Source organism: Ctenocephalides felis, unplaced genomic scaffold (genome assembly GCF_003426905.1).
Source record: "Ctenocephalides felis isolate EL2017-DRISC unplaced genomic scaffold, ASM342690v1 CF-g0.4_SCAFFOLD_01886, whole genome shotgun sequence".
In the NCBI taxonomy this organism is placed as follows: domain Eukaryota; kingdom Metazoa; phylum Arthropoda; class Insecta; order Siphonaptera; family Pulicidae; genus Ctenocephalides; species Ctenocephalides felis.
In genome coordinates, this window is record NW_020538040.1 from 169150709 (window position 1) to 169171327 (window position 20619).

Sequence of the window (20619 nt, forward strand, 5' to 3'; positions counted from 1 at the left end):
TTCATGAATGCTATAATGCTAAAAGTATAATGGATCTGATTAATATGTAAATGCACTTTATTTGATTGTAAGCGATTGAATTCACTATATAATGTTCATCATATCATAGCAACATTGTTTAAGTGATTGGTAATAAAAAACATGCAATCATATTTTTAATATTATTGTAACAGGGGTAAGTAGTAACAGGCGTTTTTCAATAGGATCTTAAACGATATTAAACTATTTCTATGCCTAGATTGAACATATGAACCGTCATGCATAATCTTGTCGTAGCTACCGTTCCGCAGACCGATGCAGTAAACAGAAGGGTGCAGGCCGTCGTTACTGACATGTAATGCAAAATTGTAGAGGAGACTGAGAACGAGTATGCTAGGTTACGGCAGTGCCCGGGTCATCATAACAGCTAATACTAATACTAAACTATACTAATTTTAAGGGTCCAAAGGACAAATATGAAGTATGATTGTTCGAACAAGTTCCCATTATTGCATTGAGTCAGCGCCCCACATTATCAAGACCCCATATATATTAAGACCCATATATTAAGAAGACCAATTTATTTTTATAATTATTCTACACTCGGCTAGAACTTTGAAATATGCTTTTAAAAAATTTAATTGATGTTAAGTCAAATTATTAACCCTGTTTCCATATATCCATTTATCTGAGCCTGTGATATATTGATTTATTAAGTTTTTATCAATGTATGTTTTATTTTTCAAAAAAATGTCGTTTTTATGTTTAAAAAAAGTTTAGCGACCATTGTGCATTTAAACTTTTAGAAAGATCTAATCTGTTAGAAAAACAAACTTCGGATGCGATCTATAGTGGAAATGAAACCCACACTTCGGCATTGGCCAAATAGATTACGCAGGTTTTGTTCTACAACGCACTCTACAGTAATATGGGTGTTTTATCGATATTAGCACAACATTCGGCACGTGTAACACCGTTTTTTTCAGTTTCCGATAAATATCTGTTATCAGTCACATTACCTATTATATGAATAAAGTGAAATTAAAGAATGTAAAACTATCATTTACCAAATTTTAGTACATTTTTATTTTTGATATCTCTCAACAGATTCTTTCTGCGCGCGAAATATGATAATAAAATGTTACGATATTGAAAAAAAGCTTGATAAATTTTATCACAATAAATAAATAATATATCAATATATTTTAATCTCAATTAGAATATAATTATAAATCAAAGGTCAAATGAGATTAGTAGTGTGGAATACCGAAATATTATTTAATAATTCGTATTTTGCTATCTACACTAAACTCTAACAAAATTTATCTTTTTTATGTATATTCAACTATAAATAACATGATTTATATGGAATCGTCTTTATGATATGTCATAATAAATAGATTGTGATCATAAAATTGCTACAATGTTACAAAACGACAAGACATACACTTAATTATATTATATTGCACTAACTTCAATTCATGTGTAAGAAAAATTTCTTTTCTATAAGTTTTTGTGACAAAATTGTATGGACATATATGTTTAACACGTTAATCGCCACGATAATATCAGAAAAATTGTAACACGAGCCATGATAACTTTATTAGATAATTTAGTTAAAAACGTATCGAGGAAACTTAATATATCGAAGGAAAAAAATTGCCAAAATTTCTGAAAAAAATATTATTTTTCATGTTACATATATATGACGTATATGACTGACATGACAGGACCCTATATTAGGAAGCGACCATTAATCACGTGGTGAGGCTTTTAGGGGGTGGTGGGTTTGACAAATAATCACAAAATATCACGTAGGGGGAGGTGTCTAGTAAGATATCACGTGTATTTATTTTTTACCTAAATTTTCAAATCAAAATCAAAAATTTTACATTAAATTCGTAAATTCTGAAAATTTGTTCGAAAAATTTTATGTTACTAAAAATACACGTGATGTTTGGTGGAGGAGGAAAGGTAATTTTAAATATCACGACGAATCACCAAGGGGGTGGGTGGTCCAAAAATCATTAGAAAATCCATCACGTGATTAATGGACGCCCCCTTAAAACTTTTTTCTTCTTCTACCAAATCGCATATATGTCTGATATGGCTCATGTAAAACTTCTTAGCTTTAGACATATATGACAGACATGGCGATTAACGTGTTAAACACATTGTATATACATACATGAAAAAACGATTTGAAATGGGTTTCTAAGCTTAGCACAGAGAACGATAAAATATATACAAACCAAGAAAAATAAACAAGTACAGTTCTAGGCTAAAAATGCAACGCGAAGATATACTGGCTGTTTCCTAACAAACAAAATTAAATATCAACAAGCCAGAATTTTTTCGACGCCCCTAATTCAAGACGTTACGTTCCAGTTTTCATACAAAATGCTACTAAGTACTGTTAAAATGCCATGTATTTGCTGTGCTATCAGGCGTTTTACACGTAAAATGCATTCTAGATATTATAAATTGTGATTGAAACGAATTGTGGAAAGATGCCTGCAAATTCTAACTAAATTGACTATGGCACTAGAAGAAAAAAACTTCCCTTTACGTTTTATGGTTTCTTCCTACTACTACGATTTCTCAAAGTAGAGTGCAATATAGAAAACCACTTATCTTATTATCACTATATATCATCATTCATTAAGAGCCGCCTTTTCAAAAAATAAAGATGATTTCAATAATATAATGTCAAAGACACAGGTCTTGTTAAAACTATACGGGCCCACATACATACATACATATTGAAATACATTTTCACTTATGTATAAGTTCTTTTTTTGAAATTTATGATACAAGAGTTCAAATGGAACCATTGAAGCATGGACATAAAAAAGGTTAATGATCTACTGATTTGCAATATGTTCTAGACATGCAGACTTATAAAAAATAGATGAAAATACATATTATTTTAAAGAACTAAATAGTCATCAATAATATGATATCATACCTACACTTACACCAGTTTTTTCAGATGTACTTTATACTAATATAATATATAACTATTGACATATGTCAGAGTCTAATAATCGGTCATAACATCAATGCAAAACATAAATTTCTTTAATTATTTATTCTAAAATCCATACGTTTTAGGCTATGGTCCTAGCCTTCATTCAGATGAACGAGGAAATAAATGGCCCAAATTTGTTGTACGAATCCAAAATCTGTGGTCTAGACAGTATTTCCAAATTTCTTGTTGAAATAGTAAGAGATTTGCTTTTTAACCCCTTAACTTAAAATGACGAGCAGAGCCCGCGAGCGATTGTTAGGCCAAATGTAAATATTACGGGCATAGCTCGCGTACGATAGTCGGGCCAGAAGCAAATACTACGCATTACGGACATGGCCCGGGACGGTAATCGTAACTATTGCAAAATATTTACTTATACGAAACTATAAAACACAAAATTATTTTTATTTTTGTGATAAACTGTGCACTGTGTGGAAAAATAGTCACAAAAGCTGCGCCAGCTCGAACAACTTTGGCCCAACATTGTCGAATCTAAATCGTAAGTTAAGAAGTTAATGTTTGTTAATACAAAATATAGTTTTACAGGGTAAAAGAAGGGTCAAACGTTGCTTCTGTGGTATTTTTGAGAATTTCTTGTCGTTTATCTCTCTCGATAACTGTAATTGCTTTTCACTGGAGCAATAATGCTTGTTGATACTTACAGAATTATAACTATAGATACGATGTTCACTTTCTTACGCGCCTGGTGCATCTCTGGAAACAGCGCTGTTTCCCAAGAAGCACCAGACCCGCTTAGTGAGAAAGCGAACGTCGTATATATAGTTATAATTCTGGCACTATTACAAAGCGCGAGGTAAAACAATTCGCATTGCAGTTGGATTTGATAACGGTGTCGTGAGAGGTAAACACGCATGAATTTTCGTATTTCGAAAATAAAAAACTTGACGGGAAACCAAAATTGAAGGCTATTTTTCTTTTGAACTATTAATTAACTAATTAAAATTTAATAACATTTAATAATAGTATTTAATGTATTTTATTATTTTGATTGTACTAAGAAATTAGCATAATTAATAAGCTTTTAAAAAAGGAAAGAAATTAGATTAAAATATTAATTTATTATTTCTCAAATATAGTATATTAAAATTACTAAAATATAATTTTAAACATTAAAAGAAGGGTCAACCTTTCGATCATCTTTGAATATGATTTAGCTTTACGCTGTGATGACTTTATTGGTTTCCAAGAAGCTCCAGACCCGTCTACACCAAAACCGAACATCGTATATATAGTTCAAATTCCAGCAGTACTAACCAGCGCGAGGTAAAGCAAGTGAATATGTACAAATTTATTTTTTTATGCAAAATTGTTGACTCACATTTTATTATTCTATAAGAATGCATCTTTTTTAATTTTGAAGGGAAAAAATATACTAGACGAATAAACCTTATCTGTTCAAATGCAATATTAAAATCTAAAATTTATGTCTAAAATATATGTTTTATATATATCAGAGATTCGCTTTTTACTATCCGTTAATCCAAATATAATTTTAAAGGGCAAAAGGAGGGTCACTTTGCTTCTGTGGTATTTTTGAGAACTCCTTCTCATTTATCGACACCTCGACTTTTTGACATTGACACTTTTCTTCCCCAAGAAGCACCAGACCCACTTAATACGAAAGCGAACCTCATATATATAGTTATAATTCTGGCAGTATTGACAAGCGCGAGGTAAAACAATTCGCTATGCAGTTGGATTGGATAAGTCATGAGAGGTGAACACGCATGAATTTACGTATTTCGAAAATAAAGTCTCTAACATTTTTAATTAACTTAAGATAAGAAAATTTTTTCTTTTAAATCTTTAATTAACTAATTAGAATTTAATAACATTTAATAATAGTATTTAATTATTTTATTATTTCGATTGTGCAAAGAAATTATCATAATCAGTATAATTAATAATTAAAATTAATAAAATATAATTTTTAACATCAAAAGAAGGGTCAACCTTGCTTCTGTGGTATTTTTGAGAACGAATTCTCGTTTATCGATCTTTCGATCATCTTTGAATATGATTTTAGCTTAACGCTGTGATGAGTTTATTGGTTTCCCAAGAAGCGCCAGACCCATTCAAACCAAAACCGAACATCGTATATATAGTTCAAATTCTAGCAGTACTAACCAGCGAGAGGTAAAGCAATTGTTGCAATTGGATTTGATAAGGGGGTTAAGAATGGTGAATATGTATGAATTTATATATTTCGAAAAAAAGGTCTCTAACATTTGTTAATTAACTTTATGGCAAACCAAAAGAAATGGGCATTTTTCTTTTAAACTTTTCATTTACTGATTATAATTTAATAACGTTTTTAATGTATTTTTATTGAAAAATAAATTCAGTTTTTTTAGGTGTTTATACTAATATTAATACTAATTTGTACAAATATGTTACAAATTGATAGTGCTATTATTCACGATGCCACAAAAACTTAATATTTTAGAACTATAGCCGAAACGTATGAATTATATAATTAGAATATTTATTTAATGAAATTCACGTTTTCTTTTATTGGTTTTATGCCTGATTATTAGACTCTTTTAATACATATCTCAACATCAAATTCAGAACTACACAAAAAATATATATTTATTAACTTAGGGCATAACCGTGGGGCAAGTTATAGTAATCGCAAAAAATCGAAAATGAAAATTTTTATATATCTTTACGTTTCAAAACCTTCTGAACATTTTGGCATACCTTAGAAAAAATGGATGTATGTGTGTGTGTGTGTGTATGTGTGCGCGTGTGTGTGTGTGTGCGGATACAAATTTTTGTCGACGATTTCGGGAACACCGATCAACCGATTTAAATAATTCAAAAAACTTTCGATTCATATTGATAAGGAGACGTGCTGATTAGTTTTTGGCGAAGGCAGGTCTAGCCGTTCCGAAGATATGGGGCAAAAAGTGCCAAAAACGATAACTCAGTTTTTAAGGGAACGGAGCGTCCGATTTTAATAATTCAAAAAACAGTTTACTTGTATTGACAAGATGAAGAACTGATCAAATTTTCATGAAGTAGGTCTAGCGGTTTCGGAGATCTAGTAAAAAAAGTAAAGAAAATGCCATTTGGCGGTCAAAAATGATCATTAGACATATGCACATCAAATTATCAGATATTTTATAGAGATTTTAACAATAAGTATAAATTTTGTTTACATTTCTATGGATTCATTGTTTATCCGTTAGACGGCGACGCGTCGCTTACGCGCTTCGATATGCAGTTAAAGCAGTACGATTGCTTTGAAAAAAAGTTCAGAATTTCCAAAATATTTCAAAATAAATTTTTCTTCAAAAAGTCTTTCTTTTTTCAAAAAAAAGTAAATTTTTGTCAAAAATTTATAGTTTCTCAAAAATTTAATTTTTTCAGAGTAATTTTTTTCCAAAAATGTTAATCTTTTTAAAAAAAAATTTGGTAAGGGAAGTTCCAGCAATTTGCCTCAACTAGTTTCAATTATAATTTCAATATATAAATTTTGACCATCGCGGTACATTCTCCAACCTATCAAAAATGTTTATACTGTTATAGCGAAATAGTTCTAGAAACTCGTTATCACAAGTCGAGAGACATATCGGAGAAGGTCTCGACAGGTCCCTTTTTCGAATTTCGACAATGAGGGCACTCCGCCTCGCTGACCACACCACTGCCCTGAGCCAATCACCGTTCAATGGCATCCTACGTCACACCGGACGATCAGATGTTCCGTCAACATTGCGGCATGCGGCATGTGTTGCCTTACCTCGGCTGTTTGGTCGTGCCAGCACAACGATGCTCGTTGCGATCAGTTCGCGGCTTGCTGTCCGAATGATCGCGCGCCTCTGGCACTCGTCTCCTATTCAACGGTTCGTAGAATTAAACGCAACGCGCGCTGCCAGTGTTTGTAAATTGATAAGGAAAACGGCATATATATAATAGCGACCTCGCCAAACTAAACTCGTCAGTACATGTCCGAACTTTAAAGCGAAACGACCATTACAGTTTTTATTTACACACTCCCTTATCGTTGATCTAATCTGATTGCAATTTTTAAGTGCTTGATAATACTGTGAAACATTTTTTTTATTTATTGATAATTACTTAAATATTTTATTAACGACTAGTGTAACAGTTGCACGATGAATTTGTCTTTTGCGGGATGCGGCTTCCTGGGTATTTACCATGTTGGTGTCGCTGTGTGTTTCCGCAAATATGCTCCTCATCTTCTGCTGGACAAGATCAGTGGAGCATCGGCTGGTGCCATCGCGGCGTGCTGTCTCCTATGCGATATGCCATTGGGTTCGTGAAATTTAATTTTCATATTTCTAGTAGAATTATTTGGAAGTGTCTTGAGATAACATTGTACTATTTTTAAATTAACCCTCCGTCGGTCGGATATTTTTTCACCTTCGAACGATCGGAAAGGTCTGGCTGGACCACCATTCATTTTACATGCATTTATATGGGATAAATGAGTTTTTGGTGTCTTATATATTAACGACTAATAGTAGTAAATATTTATAGTTTTGATTTTTACTTTTTCTTACCGTCTTTTGCATGTGTTGAGCTTGCTTATAATAAAAATAATACATATTATATTACATAAAAAAATCAAGGAATATAAAAAAATCGTTGCTATTTTTAATTTTTCTTTTTTATATCAATGAAAAACAATATTTATTCTTTTTCGGCGCCTTTGAAATGAATGTGAAATTCAAATGAAAACGAAATGAGGTGATTCGCCTTTGAAATGAGCTGTAAAACTCAAAGTGAAAATATAATTTCACTACAGGTTAGCCAAAAAAAATTTCGAACGCAATACGGGTAGAAAAATTGTTGATGCATTGCATTACTCATCCGATTTTCAGTGTTTGCGATTACCAATAAGTTTGGTAGGATTTCAAGGAACTCTCGTCATGAAAATACTAACATTCATGTTACAACACATAGCAAAGAATATATACAACGCAGTTTGAATAGAAAATACCATGAATAAAGACAAAATACTGGTTTACATATATCAAAAAACGTATATTTCATACAAAATATATGGGTGGTCTAGACAGACCTTTCCGACCGTTCGAAGTATACAAAAGTTAATATCCTTATAATTATCCTTCTGTACATTTTTTTTTCGTCCTGATTTTTTCATTGATCGACAGCTAATGAAATTTTAGGATAAGTCAAGAAATTTCAAGTCGATAGGATTACTAGAAGTATTTTTTATTTTTAATTGAAGTCGAAAAAAGTCTGGCCAGACCACGCCGACCGACGGAGGGTTAAGCATTATACTTCAAATTAAATTTCAACAAGAACACAATCACTTTGCTCAATTCTAGGAATTTAATCTAAAGTTTACATTCACAAATCCATGAACAATATTATTTATTATCATAGAAATTCCTAACTTAAAAACTCGATTTCTAAACATGTGCGTATGTGTTTATGCTGTGCAGATGTACCCATGAACGCAGGGTTCCTCACTTCTATTCGTACAATAATTTATTGCTCTTTAGAGGTATTAGTAGAACTTCCTAGCATTTTGAATAGTGTCAAACACACTCCATTATTGTATGTGTGCTTGAGAATTTAAATTTAGTGTTACTGTCCATCGCGTAATATTGTAATCGACCAGAAGGTTATTGCAGAATAAATAGTAAACATGCCTGACCTTATATCATTCTGTTCTAATCAATGAACGGAATTTAAGATACACGGTGAACGACCATTACAATTTTACAAGCGCAAAATGTTTTTAGTTTACATTAATTGCCTTTTCTATCCTTCGAAAACCCAAATCGCCTAAAATTTCCATTAATAACCTGTTCATGAGAATTTAGTGTTGTTTTTCGTATACATTTATTATTTTAAATTCGGCTTACAAGCAGTTTGTTTAAAATTCTGAACTAAGGACCCGAACAGGTAGAAAATCGTATGATCTGACTTCAAAACTAAAATTCACAGGTATGAAACCTATATTATACCTGAAACGATGATTCTCCTGTGTTATAAAAATATGACCCATTGTTGTGTGATATTTTGTTCTGTCGAACCCATTGAACTTTTAATTACTAACTTAGTAATAAATTTTACCTGTAAATGAGAATTTTAAATTTTGGTTCTCGATATCTATTTGTTTTAAATTCGGCTTACATGTGAATTGTTTAAAATTCTGAACTAATGGCTAGAACAGGTAGAAAATCGTACGATGTGACTTCTCACTATACAAAACTAAAATTCACAGGTATGAAACCTATATGGTACCTGAAACGATTACTCTCCCGAGTTATAAAATTATGAGCAATTGTTGTGAGATAATTTTTTAAAACTTAATTAACCAATAAATTTTACCTGAGGAATTTAAAATTTTGTTCCCAATATACATTTAGTGTTTTAGGCAGATTTTCTAAAATTCTGAACTAAAGACCCTAAACAGGTAAAAAATCGTATGATCTGACTTCTTCTCACTGTTCAGAACTTAAATTCACAGGTATGAAACCTAACTGGTCTTTAAACGATGTTTCTCCCACGTTATTAAAATATGATCCATTAGACCTTTAGGTCTGCAAAAGTTATTGATTTTTTAATTAATTAATTAATTAATAGCAATTGTAAATAGTACAATTTTTATAAGCTATTTAGCCAATTATAAAAAAAACACACACACAACACACATATTTGCACATGTTGGCCAATTCATAATGTACAAATATCAGACAAAATATAGCCAAATATAGGGTACTTGGGCAGTGGTATTTGAGCAATTTAACCTTATATATTATAGGTATTTTTTTGTTTCAATTAATTTAGTGCGTTGATACTCATTAATAGTTCATTAACATCAAAAAACTTGTTTCAACATAAGTTTTCGTTCATCATTTACATACGAGTATATAGGATTACAAACAATTTTTGGTTCTCCTATTTTTTTTTATTAAAAAACAAAAATTTGGTCCATAGAGGGTTAAGTAATCACTCCAATAAAAGATTTACAAATAGTAAAATAAAATAAAATAGATACCATTTAAATTGAATCTGTTGGGGGCAATTTCTTTTGAAGCGCCTCAATAATTAAGGAGGGAAGATAAATAATTCATTAGGATGATCTTCAAGCTTCAAGAGATGCTTATGGCATCTGTCCTTTATAGCTTCTTTTACAAATTGAATTATTAAACTAATAATTCCAAATTGATGAAAAATTATATGTCAATTCCAATTTTTACTAGGTGTTAGTGCGATATCTTTATTATTTTTTGAGTTCTCCTCGGATATTGCGTAACAATCATATTTTGCCCGGATGTGGTATGGTAAATGCGACGGTTCTAAATCTGCTTGCACAAAAACAAAACGCACTATTACTATGATTTTTAAATAGGCTAAACATATGATTCATACATGTATAATGTCGATCATTGTGCATTTCAAGATCATAAGCAGAATCTGAATATGGGTTAGCGCGAATGATAAAATAAAGTTGACAGTGATGTGTGATAAAAAATATAGTTCTTCATTTATTACTCACGCAGAACAACACTGTTAGATTGATATTGTTTGTATAATGAATCATCATATGTAGATAAGTAATAAATTTAAATATGACACAATGTCGTTTGCGAATAGAACGCTGAGGTTAGTACAAATATTATTTTAATATTTTTGAGTTATATATTAGAACTATTGAGTTGTTTTTTCAACATGCCACTAGTATACAATGTCCCTTTACGGCTGACAACTGTAAATTCCACAAATTTAACAAATGTCCTTAACTGGAAAGTAGTAAATAAAATAGTGAATAAAAAAGATATCTGCGCCTATTCCATTATGGAAAATCACCAAATTTTTGGTAAGACTTAGAATGTCTAAATTAGTGATGTGCCGACTCGAAAATTCCCGATTCGAATGATTCGAATCAGAAAAAAACCTGATTCGAATCATGATTCGAATCAACTCGAATCAAGTATATATATGGACAAAAAAAATCATGGATGTATTAATTTAGTAAAAGTGATCCAAATTTATAATCAAAATTGTCAGTTTAACCAATATAACCAATATAACCAACAAAGTAGAAATTGTAAACATAAATCACTATCAAAAGTATATTCTGAAAATTATTAAAAATGATGTAATTCTGAGGACGGCTAAAACATATCTTCAAATTAATTTACAATAATAGATTACCAAACAATTGTGCATCACTAAAGCATATAAAATAATATTTGGAATCATGGGTCGATTGTTTATTTTACTATGTAATCAGTAAAGGATGGCATCTAAACTGAGAGCTGAAAGTTAATTTCATTAATGTGAATTTGCCATTACTTACATAATCAGAAGTTAACATATTATTTACTGACTTTCTGGTGTTTAGTAATTGTTTCAAAAGAGAATTATATTGAAAGATTCCCGAAACTCGTTTCATAATTTCGAGTGGTTTATTCTAATAACATTTAAAATCTAAAACACTTAATTATTATCAAAATTGGGTATTGATATTTCACGAATAAAATCGCTCTCAGCGCTCCGTAAAATAAATAAACACGCAAGAACGACGACGCATTGTATCGCCCATACGGTTAACTCATATCGCTCGAACGGCTTGAAGTCGGGATGATTCGAATCAGAATTGAAGTCGGAATAACTCGTAACGCCGCTTGATTCGGTTTGGCTCATGAAGTCGGAACAACTCATAACGCCGCTTGATTCGGTTTGGCTCATGAAGTCGGAACAACTCATATCGCCGCTTGATTCGAGTTGGCTCATATGAAGTCGGAACAACTCATATCACCGCTTGATTCGGTTTGAGTCATGAAGTCGAAATAACTCATATCGCCGCTTGATTCGGTTTGAGTCATATGAAGTCGGATGATATAGTTAGTCGATGAATGCGGTTAAAGTCACACAAAGACGATTGGAGTTAGCTGATACATTTAAGCATATTAAAGTCGGGTGGCTCGCATGATTTAATTCATTATTTATTTTTTATATTTATGATATTTATTTTTTATATTATTATAATATTGAATTAAATTAAAACATTTTTTTATATTTATATTTATGAAAAATTTTATATTTATGAAAAATTTGTGTTAATACATATTTTATCACAGTAAATATTTCGCGGCTTGATGCGAGTTGATTCGAATCAAGTAAAATCTGATTCGAATCAAGTCGTTAAAGGCTTGATTCGAATGATTCGAATCACTTGATTCGACTTGGCACATCACTAGTCTAAATCAAATGCCAAACCAGTGATTGCACATCCGGATTGATGGTATTTTTTATAAATGCAAAAGTCTTCATTAATTTAAAAAAAATATTGGTTATACATTGAAATTGTGTGAAAATTAGAGGTACTATTGCAAGGTACTAACTCTCAAATAATCAATTACCATTATATTTTTGAAGAAAAATTGAACTTAACAAAAGTCAAAGGTCAAGTAATATTTGCTGTAAAGTTATATATGCGAAGAAAGTGCATATGTTTTTTGTTTGTACAATAGGATAGGAATTTTACCTATTTAAAAATGTGTATGTATGGCGTTATAAATGAAATTAATTAACACGTTAATCCCCATGTCAGTCATATTTGGCTGACATGTCCGAAATAAGAGATTTGGTAGAAGGCTTTTATACATATAGGGCCACGTCAGTCATATGTGACATAAAAAATAGGATTTTTTCAGGAATTTTGAAAAGAAAACGTTTTCTTCACGGTGAGGGGGGGAGTGTTTAACAAAAAAATCACGAAATATCACGTGATCACATTTTCAAAAAAAAAAATACAATTTTTTTTGTAACTAAAAATACACGTGATGTTTGGTGGGGGAGGTTGGGTAATTTGGGTAGGGTTCCAAAAATCCTTAAAAAAAACGATCATGTGATTAATGGGCGCCCCCTTAATACCTTTTTCACTAAATTGTCTAATAAAGTTACCATGGCCCACGAGAAAACTGTTCTGATATTTAAAAAATTGGCGTAAAAGCGATTTTTGATTTCAAAAGAAAAATAGCCCTTTTGATTAAAATTTGTATCAGATTATATAAGAAGAGAATTAATAGTCTATTAATAAAATATATCAAATATACATGGATGAATCCCTCATGTACACATCCCAAAAAATATAAAAATTAAAAAAAAATGAAAATTATTTCCTATGTTATGAACCTTCAATAAATAAAAATTTGGAACCAGATAAACAAGAATACAATAGGGCGTCTTTTGAAACTTACAGTAGTGATGTCTAACAATAAAATTAGTTTTTGGAAAAACTAATGACAAAAAAATAAAATAAAATTAGTTTACGATGTTTTGGAGTGGAATATTATTATTGTTTATTATCACGAACAAAAATAATTTATTAAAAGATAATAAATGAAAGACAATAAAATCGTAAAAAAATTATTTACATTACACAATAAACTCAATGACGCACTTTGATGATCTGTTATTGTTAAAATAGTAATTTCTCTTATATTATTACTTTTTATTTTGAAAAAATAACAATAAATCAATCCGTTCATTTGGAGTGTTCTTTCGCGAAATCGCATTGACTTTTGATACGCTGTTATCTAGATAGCATCATGACGCACATGATCCACCAATAAATTAATAATAATCAGGATTTTATTAATTGATACTCAATACTGTTGCACGTGGAATTGATAATTGATTTCGGTTTTAATAAATTAAGATTACCAATTGTAATATAATTGAATCAATTTATAATATAGCTTGTACTACGCCACTAAATGGACTTCCATCCAACATTTTTTTAAATATTTTTTTTTATTAATTACAATCTGTCTTTATTAGCATAAGCCATTATATTTACTAAACCCAATCAGTTGTCACATCTCTATATGATATATTATTATTATAATTTCTGTAATACGGCGAGTATTTTTAATAGTGCAGCAATGCCGTTTGAGGGCTATTTTAACTTGGAAACATATTGCTATATTTCCAAGTGAAAATCGTTGTCACTGCTGCCTGACAACAGGCTGCTCGAAGTGGGTATCGAACCCGGGACCTCTGAAACAAGTCCCGTCCCTCTTAATCGCTTACCTACGGGCGAGCCCTTATTGAAAAAAAAATCTATCTTTATGCAAAAAAGACATTCATTAATTATAGGATACATAGATATATTAACATCTAGCCTTTTAACTCTTTCCACTCGGATGCCAAAATTCATATATATCTCGGAATTCGCGAGTGGAAAGGGTAAAACTTTGATAAATAAATGACATTGAATTACTGTCATATGAAGTTCCATCAAATATAAAATGGATCAAATAGATTTTACTTCAGGTCTCACTATATATCAAACTAATTCATAATTCCAGTAGGTACTATACTTCTTTATATTATATGTACATCTATCTTATAGCAAATATTAAAATTGTTGATTTTATTTAACAAATCTTCTATATTTATTTATCTGCTGTAATATCAAATACTGAAGTTAGAGATTTGTTTTCTAATATAAAATTATTAGTTCATCTCAATCGTAATCAAAATAATAAAATCATCAGTTTTAGTTTGATAACTCTTTGATCATTTGTTTTTAGTCAATCAAAACTTTATTAGTCCTGTAGGAAAAATTGTGGAGAATAACACAAAAAAATTAAACTTAAATACAGAGAACAAATCTGAATAATAAACAGAAATTTAAGATAAAAATATAATAATAAAAAACTGTGACGTGGTAGTGATTATTAACTTACTGTTAGACTTTGTCGAGTTGAAAAATGTTTTATTTGGCAAAATGTATGTTATTCTTCTAAAATAAAATTATTTTTAATATTATCTATGCTTTGTCAGTAATTTAATATCGAGATTAACTAACCCTTTAAATTCACCAGCCTAATTGAGATATTTTTAATTCTATTAGTAATTTTTTTTTTACCTAGGTCAAAGTACTGGTGAAAATAATAATTTTCACATAATTATCTCGGTGCACATGAATATTGCAAAAATAAACTCAATAATTGTGTTAATAAAGCATTATGAGGTAAAATTTTAAAAGCATCTAACTTGTTCGATCTGGTTTTCAAGCGTTCTAAAAAAATCTCATGCTATTTACTGTGCCAATTTTTATAAATTCAAGGCTTTATATTTAAAATTAAAACACTGGATGTGTTATTTAAAAAATACGTATTTTTAAATTTTAAATTAAATACATGGTTTTTGTTCGAGTCACGGGACGTTGCAATTTTAATGGCACTTTTAGAGAAAGTATCAGTAAATTAAATATTTTAATCATAGTCATTGTGAAAGTCAAGTAAATTGAAATAAAACTAATAATTAGTTACACGGAGAAATATTTAAGCCAAAATTATTAAGTTAAAATTATAAAAAAAATATCAAATTATAATTGTAGTTTATAATTATAAAATCCTTATATTCGTAGTTCGTACGATTACAAGTTCCTCAGTTTTGAAAGATGACCCAGCAATTTGATAGCATTGCTTGCTGATTGTTTATTCTTGTATATATGTGTTTAATATTCATATATTTAAATTAACGTGAATATTTTCAAGGCATTTCTTCGAAAATTCTATTATTGCAATAATATTTTCACAAGCGCACTTGTATTATTTAAAATTAAAATAAACAAGTGATTATAAATGTAGTTTTGCCACATTCTTGTAGTCAAATTATAGTTTGAAATAATAAACAACATTACTACTTGCATATTGAAACATAATATGGAATTTTCTTTTTTCCAAGTTTAGGTGAAAAGAGAAAAAATATTAGTTAACTATTTTTTATTAATTGGTCGCTTGACAACCTGCCTTAATTAAAAATGTGTTCAAAATCCAAATTGATAACATTGTGTACAATTGACAGATATTGAATTTCGATCTAATTTTCTATCAATGCTAACGTGTGCAAAATAAACTATATTTATGCACAGTATGCTAATTATTTCTCAACTAATTCATAGATTACATTTTAAATATCTTGTTACGTCTGTAATACGACTAAATCGAAAATCATAATTCATTTTGATATGGGAATGAGTAATTTTTTTTTTAACATGATCTGAACTGAACTGGTGAAGATTTATTCGGTACAATGTTAACTGATATTTTTTGTTGAAAATTCACGGTATATTTTTTATCTATAAGAATTTTGAGTGATTATTGCTGCCTTATCTTGTATCAGATACTTTTGAACTCAAAACAGTGTGCGAATAATTCGTGGGATTTTCCTTTATACATGCTTTTGTTAGAAATAAAATTTTATTAACTTCTCGTGGGGTAAGTTATGGTAATCACAAAAAAAAATCGAAAATGAAATTTTTTAAATATCTTTACGTTTCAGAGGTTTCTGAACATTCTGCCATACACTAGATAAAATGGATGTGTGTGTGCGTGTGCGCGTGCGCGTGTATGTGTGTGCGGATACAAATTTTCAAAATAATTCAATAAACATTCGATTTCTACTGATAGGGAGACGTGCTGATTAGTTTTTGGCAAAGGCACGTCTAGCCGTTTCGGAGATACGGGGCAAAAAGTGCCAAAAATGGTTTTTGAGTTTTGAGATAACGGAGCGTCCGATTTAATTAATTCAAAAATATTTTATTTGTATTGATGAAATGAACAACTGGTGATTTTTGTAATAAAGGCAGGTCCAGCGTCTCCGAAGATCCAATAAAAAAACGTAAAAAATAATGCCATTTGGCGGTCAAAAATGAAAGTAATGAGAATAAAAAATATTAACATAAATTGAGAAAAAATGAGAATATAAAATATTAACATAAACTGAGGAAGGAGAAGAAATAAAATGTTGACAAAAAGAGGAAGAATATTTCATGTATTTATATTATTCTCAATCTTTTTTTATAAATTTTGAGGTAAAGGTTTATTGAAATTTCCTGTTCCCGATATCAGTAACAAAACCATGATATTGTTTTTGCATCTTTTTTCTCAAAATAATAATTTCTCGACATGATGCCTGACATGGCACGAAACTTCATACATTCAAAGTTTTTTGATTGATTTTGCTCTAGCAAGTCTTAACGGTTTTATAAGTCATGATATGTAATTTATACACATTTTTTTATACCAAATTTACAGTTAAAACGGAACTTTGGACATTTCTATTCGATTCGGCGTTATTGAAATGAATTGGATTGGATATTTCTAATAATGGCTTTAAAATTGCATCTATAAAAATCAAGTAACGAATTACTTCGAACTATTTTTTGTAAAAATGAACTCTTTTATTTTGTAATTGTGCAATAACAATTTGATAGAAAGTATTTGAATGGAAAGGGAACTTAAAATTCAAGAATTTAGCAATTTTAGTATCATAGATAAGATTAAGTTAAAATGCAGCTCAATTTTAATAATAAAAATAATATCTGACTAATTTGGATTCAATTATAAAAAAATAGAGGAAATTAAAGAGCAAGAGAGGCTTTCATTGCAACAAGTAAAATCATCAAGCATTTTTTTACAAAATACAAATATTCGAATGTTTTTTAATGAGAGCTGTTATATTACATTTATCATAGATAAGGAAACTATAGATGTATGGCATAGTGCCTTAAGGTAAATTGCTGGAACTTCCCGTACCGAAACGAAATGTTCGAGGAATATTAAATGTTTTCAAATAGATAGACTGTAACATTTTATAAGTTTTTTGAATCATTCAAATCGTATGCTAAGTTTTCTCAAAAACTACATTTTTTGTATATTTAGCTCTGCATCTTCGAAACCTGCCTTTTCCAAAAACTAATCACCCAATCATTACAAATTGAATGTCTTTTGGATCATTCAAATCGGATACTTCGTTCTCTCAAAAGCTCGGGTTCTATTTTCTGCACTCTTTGCTCCGTATCTCCGTAACGGCTGGACCTGCCTTTGCCAAAAACTAATCAGCACATCTCCCTCTCATTTGGAATCAATTTTTTTTCAACTATTCAAATCGGTTGATTTGTGCGCCCGAAAAATTGGACGAAAAATTACACACACATCCATTTTTTCTGAGATATGCCAAAATGTTTAGAAACCTCAAGATGTGCAAAATTTTTCATTTTCGATTTTTGGCCCATTATTATAACTTACCCTACGGGAAGTTAATAAGAAAATTGGCATGTGTATTCATCCCTATATTATATTTGTGGCACAAGAAGTCCTAGTTAAAAAAAAACAAGGTTAAGATGGTTTAAAATATGTTCCATAAAATCATTATCATTATAATGAGGAGTAGGTAAAAAATTGTTGTACCAAATGTCGGATGAGATGAAGCTACTGTGGACAAAGCCAGGATTGCCAGCAAATCGGAATAAATCATGACAACATTTAAACAAATCTTTAATAAAGTTTTGATTGACATAAAAAAAATTTAAACAAATTTCAATTGATATAATTTTTTAGTCAATTTTTATAGAATAGAGGTGGAGCCAGCAATTACCACCTGTCTTTACCCGACTTTCTTCATAAGTATATTTTTTTACAAAAAACAAATATTCAAATGTTTTCCAATGAAAGCTGTGATATTACATTTATATTCATCCCGATATTATATTTTTAACGAGTATAATCTTGACGGTTGGTTCTTCTTTAATGATGAAAATAACTATATAGTGCACTGACACCGTACTCAAACATGCGTTCGATAATAATGTTTTATATAGATATTGTTCATATTTCAATAATGTGTCATATACAAATATTGGCAGTTCACATCAGAAACAAAAAAGAGAAAATATGTAGGCATGTGTGTAACATAGATAACACATAGAACTATCGAATAATAAAACGATTTATTGTTTTCTTATTGAACAGGGTTGATGATTAGAATATTCTCATGGTCATGAGTATGTAAATAATTTAAAAATATACTGTGATATGATTAAAGTTAAACAAATAATAATTAAATCTTATCGTTTTTTTTTCAGGTGAAATGACCAGTGATGTTTTACGTGTCGTAAACGAAGCTAGGAAACGTTCTTTGGGACCTTTGAGTCCTTCATTCAATATACAAAATGTCCTTTTGGAAGGATTACAAAAATTCTTACCCGAAGATGCTCATTTGAGGGTCAATGGAAAACTGCATATTTCCCTCACAAGGGTATACGACGGAAAAAATGTTATAGTATCGCAATTTAATAGCCGAGAAGATTTATTACAGGTGAATATTTATTTATAAAGTTAGTTTTTTGTATTAATTAAAATTAATAGTTTGTGCTTAGAGAAACGTATTCAATTTAAGGGGATATTCTAGTCTAGAAGTTTTAAGAAGTCGATTTTTTTATATTTTTGGAGTTGAACTATTCATGAATATGTGCACAAGAGGAGGATTCTTGATTCCTTCCTCAGCGAAACTTTAAACGCGTTTTTCTCGAAACTTGTCTATTTCGATACGATGCCCACGATTTCTCAACTTCTACTGCACCGATTTACTTGAAATTTTTAGAGTCTTTTTTATAGACTTCTCATCAGTATGAACTACACTCATTCCCCAATTCCGATGTTTACTATTTAAAAAAATCGAGAATATCAAAAAAGAAGTTGTGAAATAAATTTGTTTTATTTTCCAGACATTTGTTTTTTCGGATTTTGTGAAAAAATTGTTTTTAACTTGCCCATAGTTCATACGACTGTGCCATTATTCTAGATTAATAATCTTTCTTTTTCCTTTTTTTATTGGATTATTTGGAGGGCTAAAATCAGGGGTATGGTTACCTCCCATTCATCACCTGCTAGAATTAAACCTTTTTGATTGATTTTAATTTTTTTTTATACTTTATTTAACAGCAATCAGAATTTACAAAATTCTATGAGCTTTTGTGCTTATGATTTTAATTTTAATTTTTTTTCTGCATTCTTAAAGCATTAATTAACAACTTACAAAAGAAATGAATTGTAAAAAAATGTTTGCAGTCTTTCCAAAAACACATAAATTTTATGCTTCTGGACTAGAATACACCCTTAAAATCTACGTATCTCTAGCTTTAATTTTTTTTCAAATATTTTACTCATTTCATATAACATATTTTCATTTTCCTTTATGTATATGTAATATTTGTCTTTTTATCACAAAATTCTGTATATTGAGTAAAAACATGTCCAAAATTTTTGCTATGTTTCCTGTCAGATAAAATATTTATTACAGTGTTTATGTCCTGTGTGAAGTGTGTATCCCCCAACATCAAGTTGTGAACATCGCCGGATCTCGTGTAGCCCGCGTAATTTCATAATTTCATCCAAAAATCAATTATACCGATTTTGAAATATCATTAATATTTCCAATTGATTTTTAGGCATTACTTGCATCTTGTTTTATTCCTGTCTTTTCTGGATTGCTTCCTCCACGTTTTCATGGAATCAGATATATGGACGGAGGATTTAGTGATAATTTGCCAACTATTGATGAGAATACTGTTACAGTTAGCCCATTTTGTGGTGAATCTGATATTTGTCCGAGGGATGAAAGTTCGCAGTTATTCCATGTAAGTTAAAATAGAGTAACATATATATCAAAGAATTGAATTATTATGGCATTCATGAATAGTCACATCAGATTTGTGGCACAAGAAGTCCTGGTTAAAAATACTATGTTAAGAAATGCGTTCCATAAGATCATAGGTG

At 30.1% G+C, this 20619-nt stretch overlaps 1 protein-coding gene across 1 annotated transcript in view; it reads left to right on the forward strand.

The window, feature by feature from the left end:
* The first annotated feature begins 7075 nt into the window (after positions 1-7075).
* Positions 7076-20619, forward strand: part of LOC113376990 (patatin-like phospholipase domain-containing protein 2) — an 85991-nt gene continuing 72447 nt past the window's right edge. The window contains exons 1-3 of the mRNA XM_026617139.1: positions 7076-7312; positions 18927-19159; positions 20292-20480. Coding sequence (XP_026472924.1) covers positions 7153-7312; positions 18927-19159; positions 20292-20480 — 582 coding nt within the window. The 5' untranslated portion in view covers positions 7076-7152. The remainder of the gene's footprint in view (positions 7313-18926; positions 19160-20291; positions 20481-20619) is intronic.